Source organism: Melozone crissalis, unplaced genomic scaffold (assembly GCF_028551555.1).
Source record: "Melozone crissalis strain CALT ecotype California unplaced genomic scaffold, PUWL_Pcris_2 ptg000081l_1, whole genome shotgun sequence".
Lineage (NCBI taxonomy): Eukaryota > Metazoa > Chordata > Aves > Passeriformes > Passerellidae > Melozone > Melozone crissalis.
Window position 1 is genome coordinate 15,005,807 of NW_026535858.1, and position 14,310 is coordinate 15,020,116.

General features: G+C 52.6%; 1 protein-coding gene across 1 annotated transcript in view; it reads right to left on the reverse strand.

The window, feature by feature from the left end:
- Positions 1-3,874: 3,874 nt before the first annotated feature.
- The window catches only part of LOC128946602 (sodium/calcium exchanger 1), a 103,518-nt gene continuing 93,082 nt past the window's right edge, over positions 3,875-14,310 (reverse strand). The window contains exons 5-9 of the mRNA XM_054290504.1: positions 13,583-13,600; positions 11,857-11,987; positions 11,145-11,244; positions 7,341-7,616; positions 3,875-5,317 (exon numbers count right to left, since the gene is read on the reverse strand). Coding sequence (XP_054146479.1) covers positions 4,941-5,317; positions 7,341-7,616; positions 11,145-11,244; positions 11,857-11,987; positions 13,583-13,600 — 902 coding nt within the window. The 3' untranslated portion in view covers positions 3,875-4,940. The remainder of the gene's footprint in view (positions 5,318-7,340; positions 7,617-11,144; positions 11,245-11,856; positions 11,988-13,582; positions 13,601-14,310) is intronic.

A 14,310-nucleotide genomic window follows, 5' to 3' on the forward strand; every position in this document is an offset into this window, starting at 1 on the left:
CAGAGAGAGAGCAAGGCCCTGTGGAGACTCCTTGGATGCTCTCAGGGGCATCCCACAGGCAGAAAACCCTGCTGGTAGCAGCAAGCTCCTGCCTGTCTTTGCTGATAACAGCTCCTACGTGGCCAGGCAGGCCCCTTTCCCTTGCAGTGTCCCTTCCCTCCGTGTGAGGGGTGCTGCTAGTTGGCAAGAGGTTCTTGGCACCTCCAGTTCCAGCAGCAGAAAGGCTCAAGTCCTTAAAAGGTGAGGAATCTCTCTGTATTTATTGTCCCTCGGCGCTTTTTGCAGGAATATGGACGCCTCTGGATGCTGTCCTGTGCGAGCCAGTGTTTTACAAGATAAACAGGCTTTTCCAGAGCTGTGCTGAGCACGGGTACAGGCATCAGTAGTTGGTCATTGAGTGCTCAGAGAGGCCAGAGAGGTTCCTGGTGCTCTGCAAACACGTTTCTCCAGGAGGGCTTGGGTGCCAAAGCTTACAGAAAATAATGCAAGGCTTTGTCCTGGAATTACACTGTCCAGCATTAAGTTTTCCTCACTTTCTGGCTCTGCTCAGCTCTGTCCCTCCAGGAATGTAGTTGAACTTCCTCCTGAGTTATGTATATGGCCACCAACGCCGCCGATTCTTAGGCGAGAATTTAAAAATAGCTGTAACAATAACAGAGGGGCTCTGCCTCCCCAGTGCCTGCCCACAGCAGAAACAGAGCAGAGAGTTCACAGCCAGGCTCGTGACCACAGCACGCTCCAGGCCTCCCTTCTCCCCTCTGTCCCTCCAGGGAGCAGGGATGAGGATGCACAAGGACTCTTGTGATGGTCCCTCGGCCCAGAGGCACCAGGGGCTGCCTGGCAGGGGTGACACAGGGGCAGGAGCCTCCTTTGGCTGGAGATGAGATGTTCACACCTTGGGATGGAGCAGTCCCTGTGCTGCCCTGGCACAGGTGGCAGTCAGGGTGGGCCCAGCCACGAGGCACTGCAGATCTGTGGCTCTTTCCTTTTTTCTTGTGCCTTCTCCCAGTGTTCAGGTTGTGGCTGGGATTTGCCTCCACGCCATGGCAATGTGGTTTGTCCAGGATGGCTGGGGCTGTCACTGGTGTGCTCCTTCTGTTTGTCCCCACGGGCTTGGCAGCGTGGGTGTCTCCTGTCCCTGAATGTCCTTTGGACATGTGCTGCATCCTTTTCCATGGAAAGGTTTGCCTTTGGCTGGTGGGGTGATGAGAGGGGGTGAGAGCAAATGGGGCAGGGAAATGAATGGAGGCTGAGGGTTTGAGCTGCTGCTTCTGGGAACATCCATAAACCCAGGCCTGTACCAGAGGTGCTCGATGCTCTCCCCGTGCAGGCAAGGGTGGGAGGCTGGATGAGGAAGAGATGGGAGAGTTCTGGCATTGGACAGGAGATCCAGGGAGCTGAACTGTGACAAGGCGTGACTGTGCTGGGGATGTGCTTCCTCCAGCTGCCTCCCAGTGTCTTCTGCCAGCCAGTGCCTTCTTGGGGAGGGCAGTTCTCTTCTGCCTTTGGAGAGTGTGTTTTGAAGAGGAGACTGTGCAGAAGAGCAGGCCTGGCACCCTTGGGAACACTGCTTCCCCTGGCTGCTCCCTGTGACCCCTCCACGAGCCACTGGGCACACTCAGGTCACACTGGGCACACTCAGGTCACACTGGGCACAGCCTTGGTAAAAATGCCCAAAGCACACAGCTGGCAGAGAGCAACTGCATGACCAGGGCTGGTGCTCAGCCTTGTCCTCAGCAAGCACTGCTCCATCATTGCTTTGGAAAGCTCTGTGAGCAGCAGAGTTATTTACTGTCTGCTAACCTGAGTGGCCACACAAGTCCCATTTGACTTGTTAATTACTTCAGCGAAGGCAATTCATTCTGAAGAAGCAAATGATGAGGGGAAAACACCCACATCACCTTTCAGCAGATGCAATTACTGGGTCAGAAGAGCTGCTTTGCTTTCACAATCCACTGCCTGGGAGAAGCTCATGGACACTGCTGGCTGTGCTCTCTGCCGGGAATGTTGAAGGCAGTGCTTGCCTGGGGCCCATCTCCAGGGCTGGTGTTTGAGTTCAGCTGTCAGAGCAGGACCTCCCAGGCATTGCAGGGAGGGTTTATCTGGGGACAGCTCAACAGATGCTGGATGAAGCACAGGGAGGAGCAACATCCCTGGCCATGGGGAGACTTTTCTGCTCCTCAGTGCTGGCTGAGCTGTGTGGAGGCACAGATGGGTCTGAAATGGCCCCTGGTACCTGGGCTGGGGCTTGGGCAGGCACCTCCTGAGAGCAGCTCAGCCTTGTGGGGTGCCCCAGATCTGCTTTGGCACCCATGGACACGGCCCTGGTAATGCACCTCTTGCATTCTCCCTCATGGTTAGCTCGTGGTTTAACCCTCACAGGTCACTGTGAGGCAGTAGTGAGAGCAGGGGCAGTTCTATAGTGGACACAAGCAGAAAGGGCTGCTTGGTACCTTGGGGCACCCCCACAGCTCTCCCCCAGCCTAGGGCAGGGCTTAACCCAGCACAGGGGCAGCTCCTGGCCCCAGCAGGGTGGGCTGCCCTGCAGCTTTGTCCCTGGGTGGTTTCCTGCCTCCCCTGAGAGTGGAGCAGGCTGTGAGCCGTGGCTGTAGCGCAGCACACACCGAGCCTGAGGCACCATGGAGATGGAGAGGGAGGAAGGGCATGGGATGGGGCAGGGGTGGCCGTGCCAAGGCACCACTGCCTCTGCCAGAGGCAGAAACACAGGGAAGGCAAACCAATGAGTCAAGGAGAGATGGCTACGATGGAAACAGCTGGAGGGGAGAGAAGGGTTTTCCATAGAGAATATGCAGGAGCAGTACTGGATCCATCAGGAATCATTACAAACTTTATTTCTCTGTGCATTGTGTACCATTGATAAGGATCATCACAATTAGTGGACTCACTGCCTATAGTGGTGGGCAATACACACAAAGAAAAAAATGAAGCCAAACAGATGAAAATGAAATCATTGTACATAAAGGTAATCATAAACCTGAACAACCTGCACCTGTGTTTGATTTTCCCCCCAAAACAATGAGAAACAAAAAAGAAAAACCCCAAAACAAATCAAAAGTGAAAAAAGGCTCGAGAAGAAAAAAAACAACCCACAACTTCATATTCCTAGAGAAAATCTTACAGCAGGTTAATTAAAATTTCCACAGATAGTTCAAGATGAGTACAAATACCCCCAGCCAGCTGGTTATGGTACAAGCATCAGACATGGTTTTCAGCTGAGTGGGAAGAGCTCACCATGGGCATGCAGGCTGGGAGTTTGCCTGGCTGGAATGTCAGGAGGCCTGGCAAAGGGCAGCGGGTCAGGAGACATCTCTCAACACCAGTGCCCAGTGTCTGCGCCCTGGGGAGCTCTACACCCACATTTCCCTGGCTCAGCTCTCAATCCCAGCCTGCACTCCTGGCACCAGGGGGTGATGCTGAGTCACACCTCCCTGTCTCATCCTGTCCAGTGACTTGGGATTTGGAGAGTGCAAAACACGACCTTTTCGTGGGGGATGCGTCCTGGTCACGCTCAGTGGAGTGGGAGATCTCGTACGGCCCTTCAGCTCTGCCTCCAAATGGCTGTGGGGAAGGACCAGCTTTGGGGACTGGTCCTGATGGCTTAACACTCAGAAACAGGGGTTGTCACTACACCTCTGGGGGTACAGGCAATAGCAGGGGGCCAAGGGCTTTGAGGCAGCCACTGACTCAAAAGGCAGAAGCATGTGGGGTGCTGGGAGTCAGCCAAGCTTGCTCCCCTCAGACTGCTCACCCCACTCCCTGGGACCCTGTGTAACACCTCCTGTGGGCAGAGGAGGCCTCACACTGGCTTCATCATGTCAGAGGAGCCCATCCACACAGCTGGACAGAGCCTGAGGGCTCTGGGGTGTGGGTTTTCCTCCCCTGAAAGCCTACAACTGCATGGCTGTTATTGCTTCTCATGGAGCCATGCCACGAGCAGTGAGTGGGGACAGCTTTCCATCCTTTCCACCCCCGCTAAGAGGAAACAAACAAACAAACGAGCAAAACCCTATGGCAAAACCGAACTAACTAAAAATAAATAAAACCCAGTGAAAAGAAAATGCTTGTAATCTGCAATGCTCAACCCACATGGTTGGAAGGACTATCGCTATAGGATGCTATATACAGATAGATTTCATTTCATTCATGCAAATGTTACAAGTACCACGACAGCATGCCCGAGGAGGCGGAGGAGTGGGAGGAAGGCTCCCGCCGCTCCGCGCGGCCTCGGCTTGGGACACGGGACACGAGGCTGCGGCTGTGCACCCCCAAAGCACGGACAGGGAAAGGTGAGGGGCATGTGGGTGGGAAATGCTACACACGCCAGAACGAAACAAAAAAACCAACCCCAAAGCAATGACGAAAACGGTTTGTGTTCTATCCTTAGAAAGCTCCCAGTTTCCCCTTGTCTTCAGTTCGGTCTCTCGCTCCTCTCCAGCAGGGCCAGAGGGCCTGTTCCCGGGTGGCGAAGGCAGCTGGATACGGTGGGAGATCAGAACCCTTGCTCTCCTCTCCTTCCCTTGCCCACTGCTCTGTTTCTCACCAGCTACTCTGGCCTTGCTCACACCGGCGCGCCCCGGTCGCCTTCTCATCCGTCTTCCCGGGGCCAGCGGGTGGGAGTCAGCCATGGAAGGGGCTCGGTGGCCATCGGCCGCTCCTGTTGGTCGAGCTGCAGACAGGGCCCTGCCCCTGGCTCCTGGCTAGGGCCGCTGCCTGGGGAGGGGTCCTGCTGGCTTTGGGGTCCTGCCTAGTTCAAAGGATGCTCCAAAGCCGCTTTCCATCAGCAGGTGTGTGAACATGGCAAATCTCTTCTATTCTTTCTCTGTTCATTATACACAGCTTTATATCTATATCTATACCTATATATCACTCTATATAGATATATATAGATATACACATATTTACTATCTCTGATTGTCCCTTTAGAAGCCCTTTATGTGGCAGTAGGCTTCCAGAGATGAGAAGAATATGTACAAGAGCCAGAGGAGGATAAAGAGTGAGGATGTGAGCAGCTTGGAAGTCCGCGGCCCGCCCAGCTCACCTCCGATCTCGGGTCTCCGCCGGTAGAGCAGCACTCCCACACTGATAAAAGCAAAAATGGTGAAGAGGGTGACGGAGAAGGCCAGTGTGCCAGGGGAGACTTGGAAGGCTTGTCCGTGCGCCGCGTGGTAGATGGCTGCAATGGACCAGGCCACCCCGATGCCCAAGAAAACATTCACAGCATTGCTGCCGGTGACATTCCCGATGGACGCGTCTGCATACTGGTCCTGCGTTGCTGCTACTTTGCTGGCAAATGTGTCTGCAAAGGAAAGATGGGGAGAAACCCTCAGGAAACACCCAGGAAAAGAGGGCAGCTTGGGGACAAATGTCAATGGCAACACCTGGGGAAAGAAAGTAATGGGTAAGGGAATAGGGTACGGCCCCTTCTAATGGAAATTCCAGGGAATCGGGGGACCATCTGGTTCTCTTGGACCATCAGGGTCTGGAAATGCACAGGAGGGAATTTCAATAGTCAGAAATAGCCTCTAGAACCTTTTGCCTCCCTGAAGTCCAGTGCCTTGTGCAGGCCCTGATACCTTGGTAAACCAGGCCATCCTCCATCCCTTGGGAAGAAAAAACGTGTGGGTGGGTGCATGCTTGCCCAGATGCTCTGCCAGCTTTAACACCAGTGATAAAACCTGGCTGGCCATTTTAATGGAAAACCTTGTGTCAGGCAGACCAGCATGACACTGCTCTGTGCCACAGGGAAGTGCTGATTTTACATCCAAACCCACTCTGGATCTGCAGGGGGAAGGAAGAGCAGGAGGGGTTAGCCTGTAGGTTGGTTCAGGTGAGCGCTGTCATCTAACAATGAGAAGGTCAGTCCTGAACATATCTGCCCTCCCAGATCCCCTTGGGTACAGGCAGCTCAGTGTGGCTCAGGAAAAAAAACAATGAGGTCATATTTCACATCTTTTAATTCTACAGAATTTGCTTTCTGTTCCTCCCCACCGGGCTCCAAGGTGTGACAGCAAAGTGCAGCCTGGCACAAAGATCCAGCTCCACGGAACAGGAGGGGACGGGCACATATAAGCACAGTGAGAGGGTCCATTTGCAGCAAAGAAATCAAAAGTCTGCTTTATTTAAAAAAAAAAGCTGCCATGGAAATGCACCTAAAGGAAGGAAAAGGCCTTGATCATGGTGCAGTGACAGAGCTGGGGGACAGTGCTGGTGCCTCCATGGCTCTGCAGCTGCCACTGGGGGAGAAGAAATGAGTGTAGAAACAACCACCTGCACTTCTGCAAGTCTGAGCAGCAGATCCTGCTTTCAATGCAGAGAAGGTCCCTGTCAGTGCTGATTTCTCTGCACCCTCCTCTGGTGCCTGCCCATCTCCTGGAAATCAGGGCTGAAGGAGCCCAACCAGCACCCAGCTAACACAGCATGGCCTGGGAGCCAACTGAAACAAGAGTAGCCCAATGTATTCTAAAAAAGAACTGCTTAAATGCCACCTTATGCCAGCCAAAGCAGGAGGGAAGATTTTCACTGTCAAACATGTGAAGAAGCTCTGCAAACCTTCTGCTAAAGCCTCTACTGCCAGAGGTCTAAAAAATGCTCCTTCTTCTGTTCCTTGCCCTAGATCTGCTCTTTTTTCGTTCTGCTGCTTCTTCTCTTTGCCTTTGCTAGCATTAGGACAATTTCAGGATCTTTGAGCATCTGGGTGTGATAACTGGAAGTTTGAAGGTGGTGAGGGAAGGTGTGACCGATGCAAAGGATGGTGGGGTGGGTCAGAGCCCCCTGCTCAGAAATCAGGCTCTGCCTGCCCAGCACAGCCCATGGGACAAGCTGAGTGAAAGGCACAGGCTGACATGGGAATCCACAGAGCTTCACAAGCTACATTTCAAGCAGCTCCCTCAGCTCAGCAACCTCACCTTGATCCATCTGAACCTTGTCTCATACAAAGGTGTCCATGCTGGAAAGTGTGCCCTGAGTACAGACTCACACTTAATTCACCCGGGAGCAAGGTGAAAGCAGCAGATGCTTAAAATGCAGGACTGCTAATGCTGGCAGCATTTTAACTGAAGACCAATTCCAACTCTGAAAGTGGATACCAGGGGGGCTACCCACAGAAACAGGTACTTCACAGTCTTTGCAGTGGGATGGGCCTTGAAATAATTCCCATGGGACTGAATCCACATCCTGGCTCTATCCTTCAGCCCATCTGCAAACCAATTTCCATCTATATCTCAAACCTGTGCTTTGGGATCCTGCAGAGCACAGCCCCAGCCTCAGCCCCAGCCTGGGTGGGGATGGAGCTTCACAACAAAGCCCGTGGCTGTGCTTACCTGGCACCGATGTCCCCAGGGCGACAAACACGACGGCAGTGACCGAGTCCTTCAGGCCAATGGTGCAGCCAAAGTGGGATGCCAGGTCGCCAATGAAGGCTGTCAGGAGGCCAATCATGAGGATGGAGACAACGAAGCAAGCCCAGCCATTCCAGTAGTCTGTCGGGGGCACGAAGGCAAAAAGGACCTTCCAGAAGACGGTCAGAAAGTGCATCACGTAGTCAAAGCAGGAGGGCAGCTTCTCCTCCCCACATTCATCGTCATCGTCATCTTCCCCTGGAGAAAACAGCAGTGCCTGATCAGGTCTGCTCATCCTGGGAGATGTTGGGCAAAGCTCCTGTGCAACTGCAGTCCCCAAAATGCTGTGTCTCATGATTTGGGCCCTGGAAGGCCTTGACTTCCAAATATCTTATTTTCTGAGCAATCATCAGAGTGGCTCGATGGCCTTTCCTTGCCCCTTTCCACAGCACAGGGACACACCCCAGAGGCAATGGCTGAAAAAAACAACCTGCACTTCAGAAAATGCAGGGCCTCGTGCTGGCACCTCTGCCTGAGTTTAACCATCAGTTGATTTCTAGGACTCAGCTCCTGCTCAAGAGCTCTTCCCCCAGAAGGAGTGGGAAAAAACCAAGCTCGTGCTGGCTGGAGCTGACCGGGGCAGGCAAACCCAATGAGCAACTCCTGCCTTGTGGAGACTCCCACAGGGAAGCCCCTTCTGGGCTGCTCTGAGCTGCTTTCTACAAGTGCCTGCAATTGCTTCCAGCTCTCTGGAAAGGCAGCTGGCTTTGATGGTGCTGAGCTGCTCTGGTGCTTCACCTTACCTTTGCTGCAAACCAGGATCAAGTGATGGATTTTTGCCCACCCTAAAGCCTCCCTGCTCAATCACTGCTGGCTGTCCTTCCCTGCTGCATTTCCCTGCCCCTTCACATGCTTCCCTATAAGTCTGGTTGCCCATTCCTTGCTGTCTGGTCTCTCCTGGGTCAGTGGGAACTCCCTTTCCTGCTCCAGGCATTGGCACCTCACCTGTCTCTGCAAAAGCCCTTGGCATCCAGCCTGCAGAGAGTCCCCACGGGGTGGGGGTGACCCCACCAGGGAGTCCCCTGGGGCTGGTGGCCCCTTGCCTGGCTCCTGCAGCTCTGAGGAGCTGTCTGGAGAGCCTGCTGGCCAGCCTGTGCCTTGGGCAAGCTGCATGGAAAATGTGGGGCTTCCCCAGCCTGGCACAGTGCACAACATCACTGCTGGGGCATGGTCAAAAACTCCTGCTCACACTGGAACCACTTCCAGACTTGAAGGGGAGGTGACACTTTTCCAACTAAGCCAGTGGGAGCTTTCCTGCTGCCCTTAAGGAACAAGGATGAGTTTCTAAGTCACAAATGTTCAGGATTCCAAGGCTAAGTCGTGCTAAAGACATCCCTTGCATTTTGTCTGGTGATTTTCCATGTCTTTCCATGCTTTTTATCTTCCCCCCAAGGATGTGGACCACCAGGTCTCCCTGCATGGCTGTTGAAAGAAACTCCTTAGCAAGGGGAAGATGCAAGCTTTGGAGCTTCAAACTCACTATGGCAGAAACAGCAGCTAATCAGTGTTATTGTTTTGGCAGATATAAATATCCATTCCTGTGCATTGTTGTGAAGATAAGGAGCAGTTTTCCAGCCTGGAAAACCTATGTTGGCCTGTGTTTTCCCTCAATGTGCAAAGGCTGCTAATGGCAGGATACACGATGCTGTGCTCGAGCTGTAATTCTGCAGCAGGTACTTCAATCCTCTGCCAAGCTCAGGGAGGCACCAGGACTGCTATGGACCTGAATCTTTATGGAGATGATAAAACAGACTGAAAAACTAACATGAATGCCACTGTCATAACACTCATCCAGATGTGCCTATCATTTTGTTACACAGCCATGATGTCTCTGTTTTGAAGAGCTGGCCAGATCTTGTGGAGGTGACTTGAAACACAGGATGGTGACCAGGGGTGCAGTCACAAACAGGCCTGCAAGCCCCAGAATGTTTTTGCTGCAGCAGAAGCTTTATGGCTTTTGGGAGCAGACTAAAGGAGCTGAGTGACAGGCTCTGGACAGCCCAGAATGGCACAGCACAGTGTGGCACAGCCCTGTCTGCACCTGCACTGCCCTTGCACAGACCTCACCTTCTGCTGCTCCACCCCTTGCAAACACTGCCCTGGGTTGATCATTGGGTGGGAAATGGGGGTTTAATGTTTCTTTTCTCAGCTGGGATGTTACATTTTGAAGTGGTGATGCGGGACTTTCGCCTGGTATCCAGAGGGAGCTGTGGGGGAAAAAACTCAAGCCCAAACTCCAGTGTTTAAGGCATTTTAACTTACTTGGCACAAAGCCTGAGGAAATAAAGCCTGGGTACCTCCAGAGCTCAGAGACAAACTACCACTGAGATCCACAACTGCAAGGGACAGCTCATGTCCACCAAAATACATCTCATTTATTAAATGCTTGTTAATCATCTGTTAGCTCTGATCATGGCTTTATATTCCAGATATGGGGGCAACAGGGCTTCCACATAACTGCAGTCTTTACATGTGTCACAGAAATGGGATCCAACCATCAGTGACTATCTTTGCTTCAACATGGGATGCAATTACATAATTGGTTCTGGCATAGATTAGTTTAGCCATGTTAGCTACAAAACCTGCAGCAAGGATTGTCTTGCATGATAAGTTCATGCTGAATACAAAATAATGGGAGGCTCTTGCCTGGAGGCTCTGAGAAGAACAGTGCTACAAGAGAGGGATCACAATCTGAGGAGAAAGCTGCTGCACAGTGTCCTGCCCTTGTTTTCCAGAGGCAGAGGGCAAATGGTACTGCCATCATTTTTAATTACCTGGTGCTGGGCAGAGGTTACCTTGTATAGCAGAGTTAGAGGTAGGAAGCTGAGTGCTCCCCCTTGCACTTCAGTGCACAATTAGCCAGATGAGAGGTAATTGCCTTCCCCAGGGATTTAACTTAAGCTGGTTGATTTTGCCCTAATGTGCGCACACAGAGCCCAGGCTGGGCTCTGGGGTTGTAACATCCAGCCAGTAACTTATAGTATTTCCAGCTGTTAAAACAACATCTGGAGGAGACCTTCTTTCTTTCTTCCTTCTTCCACATATATGGGAATGATAATATATCCTGTACTGGTAAACATGGCAGTGGCACCTGCGAGAATGGTACAACAAGGCATTTGAGGGAAAGGCAATTCTCCAAGGGAGGGAAGATAAGATCACACAGGATCTGGTTCAACCAGAGATATGATGTGCTGCTGCAGCTATTGGGCTGCTGAGCCATAATCCTCCAGCCACAGCTGGCTGGGGCAGCAGGAACTCTAGAAAGCAGGGTGTGTCAAGGGAGAATTTTGGCTCAGAGAGAGTGACTGCCTTCAGGGTTTGCACCCTCACTACTGCGTTGTCCTCACCACAGAGGTACAGGGAGAACCAGGAAAGGGGAGCACTGTTGCTTCACACCAGCCTTATTTATGCCACTCTGAATTTCCACACTGTGTTCTCCTCCCAGATCTCTCCCACTGAACTGACTTTTCCCCCTCTGCCGTCTGCTACCAGCCAAGGTGTTGCTCTGCCTGGTGCTACAGACACGCTTCACGCAGAAGGTTTCCTACACATGAGACAAGGTGCCCTCACAAAAGGCTTTAATCAGCTGCCTTATTTATGCAGAAGCTGTAAATAACTCTGCCACCTGCTTTGCCTCCTGCTGCTCCACTACAGCCTGTGTTAGTGATGCAGCCGAGGCGAGGCGAGGGTGATCGTAATTCACCTGGAGCTGCGGCCCAAACTCACCCGCGCTGACAGTAATGGCCTCAATAAACTGCTCCCTCCAGCTGTTTGTGCCAACCACCAGGGCCAGGTTCGTCTTCTTAATGAGCTTGTCCACTGTGTTCTGTGGAGGGAGATGCAGAGCACAGAATTAGGGGCTGGAGATACAGGGCTAAAGCCCACCAGTGCCACTGTTTATGGGAACGTGTTTATGGAACAAGCTCAGCAGATTTTAAGCTCAAGAGACCCAAATGTAAGTACTTGCAATTCCGTTCGCTGCTGCTAAAAAGACCTTAGGAAACCTGCTCATGGATGGGAGTTTAAACCATCTCAGAGCCATAGTAAGGGTGGCCTGTTATATTTTTATACTACAGAAAAATGGAGAAGATCATGAAATGACCAGTTTTCTGCTCTTGGCCTGGCACATGAATTCATGGCAGCTGAGCTGCACAACCATTACTTGCATTTGGGGTTATCAGCCCTTTGCACTGGGAGTGCCGGGCTTGGGGCTCTCTCAAGGCTGCCTGTAAGTAGGAGCAGTGTGTAGAACTCACTGTGACAACAGGGTCATATCTTAAAGCAACCTGCAGCATTTGGGACCTCAGCTCCTGTTTCCTGTGTGATTCCATGCACTGCCTTGCTTTGCTCCTATACCATCACCATGTGCCTCCCAGTGCTGCACAGACCCAGAAGGAGGAGGGGGAAGAAGAACAGGGATGCAGGATGTGAACAGTACCTTGAACTCATAGGATTCCTCAATGATGATCTCGAGTTTGGTGTGCTCCCCCAGGACTGGGCGCCCCATCTCTGCGATCCGACGCTCTTCCTCCTCCTTGCTGGTCAGGGGCTGCTTTTCCTCATTCTCCTCTGCAAAGCAAAGAGCCCGTGGGTGAAGCAGGCCCAGCTGGGCACTCTGGATCTGGCCTCCTGTCAGAGGGGGAGGTCAGGAGGCTTCCAGGTGGGAGCGTGAGCGACAGAACAGCAGAGAAGGAGTTCATGAAGCAACAGACAGGATAGCTGTATGGAATGCTACCAAGAGGTCTGCAACTCATCCAACCTCAGACAAGTCCTGCTCATCCTGGGGCTGGGGAATATCTTATTGCTTGGTAATTAATTGCTGCCTCTGCCACTGGGCTGCTGGGAAGGGGAAAGATCAACACTAAGGCTGCTCCATTCCCCAGCACTCCAGGTCAGCACTGAGGTATAGTCAGGGCAATTCCACCAGCCTGTTACAGCAAGAGAGCTCTGTCAGCAGCTCCTGGGCTGAGACACAGATGAAATCTTGGCTCTGCCTCCTTCTGAGCAGGCCTTTGCCTTGGAGAGGGGGCAGGCAGCCAACGCCTGCTGTGATGGTGGGACTGGAGGGAAGAGCACAGATGTAAGAAACCATCCACAGGCCAGTGCCTGGCTCCAAACCCTAAAAGAGGAGGCAGCAGAGGGAGTACAAGATCAGTGAAGCAGGTCTGCACCTCTGCTGTCATCTGTGTGACCTCTGGGGCATGGGGACTGCAGGCAACACTTCCTTTGTCACTGTCCCTTGTGCAGACCCCACTGAACTCCCTTCCAGTCCACCTGAGGGATGGGCAGGAGAACATCAGGGCTAAAAAGGACTGGAGTTAATCTATCAGTAGGCAAACACCCCAGTCAGTCCATGTGAGACTGACATGGTGCCACACCACAGGTACCTTGGATGGAGACCACGGTGCAAGGAAGAGGATGATCTCTAGCCTGGACTTTCCTGAAGACAGGTTTGCCTATTAAAGTGATTAGCAGGAGATCAACAGGGGGGACTGCACACACTCTACAAGCTGTCCCCATGCAGTTAGTAAACTCCACTCTTATGTCACACGGGGTTAGTGCTGCTCCCTTGCTGGATGCCCCTTGTCTGCTCAGAGGGCACAGAGCTGAGGGAAAGCCCTTCTCCTCCTGCAGGCCAGAGAGACCCACCTTGGAGCCTCCTAAATCTCAATTATGTTTCCAGGGCTCCTGCGGAGCAATGTGTGGGGACCCAGGACCTTCTTGTCCTGTGTTGTTCAGCTGAGGGAGGTAAGCTTGGCTGGCTCATGCCAGAGGAGCCATGGAGTCCTGCCCTTCCCGCAGCGCTTGGGCCTGGGAAGTGAGGAAAGGGCCCTGTGCACAGGGAAGGGACAGCTGGACCAAATGGAGAAGCCCCTCCTGCTCCAAGACATGGAGAGGGGTTGTTTGTGGCTTGGGGGGTGACAGGTGACCCTCCCTGAGGCTGAGTTAGGTGTGTGAGGCAGGCAGAGCACTCTGTGGGAGCACACAGGGTTAGCGGGACTGGCCGGGCCCGGCAGGCCGCGGCTCCACGCCTGCTTACCATAGCGGAGTTTCCCTTCAGGACAGAACAAAAGCAAAGAGGAAACCAAGAGGAAAGAGCAGGGTGAGCATATGGCCAATAAGAGAAAGGAACAAGGGGACAGGGGAAGAGTAGAAATCCATACCTGTGATAGTGAAGCCACCTAGATGAAACCAAAAATGAGAAAAAGGGAGAGAGAGAGAGAATAAATGAGGATTAGCATTTGCACGTGAACAAAGACTTCCCTGCCCCACTGTGGACATGGGGTCTGCTCCCCAGCACACACCCCAGGGATAGTGTGGGGAAACCTGAACACAGGCTTTTTAACCCACATCTGCAAGCTGCCACCCCTTGGTCTCTGATATATGGTGTGGATAGTGTGAAATCTGTCCTGGGGCTGCAGGTGCGTGGGGAATGAGGATGCCCACTCCCCAGCTGCCCTACCCTGGAGGTGGCCAGCAAGGAAATTCAAAGGTTTCTCAGGCTCTAAGTCTCCCCAAGACAGGAGGTAAAGTTTGTAAAGGATTGGCCAACTTTCCTGTCCAGCCACAAGCATCTCCCAGCCACCAGGAAATCCTGTATTGCCACGCCAGTTTAGAGGTGATGGGTTCATTTGTGTGGCACAGGTTTGTATCTCAGGGTACTGGTAGGTTTTCTCTGGCTGTAACAGCACCACCTCCCCCCAAAAATGCTCCTTGCACCACCTCTTAATATTGGTGACTTTGGGGCTCTACTCTAAGGAAAGATGGGGCATTAGGTACCTGAGCTTGCTTAAACAGTGCTGACCACCCTAAAAGAGAATGCTGTGAGCAAAGAAAAACATCAAGCAAAATTGATTGTCTTCCAAAGATATGCAAACCAGAAAAATGGAAA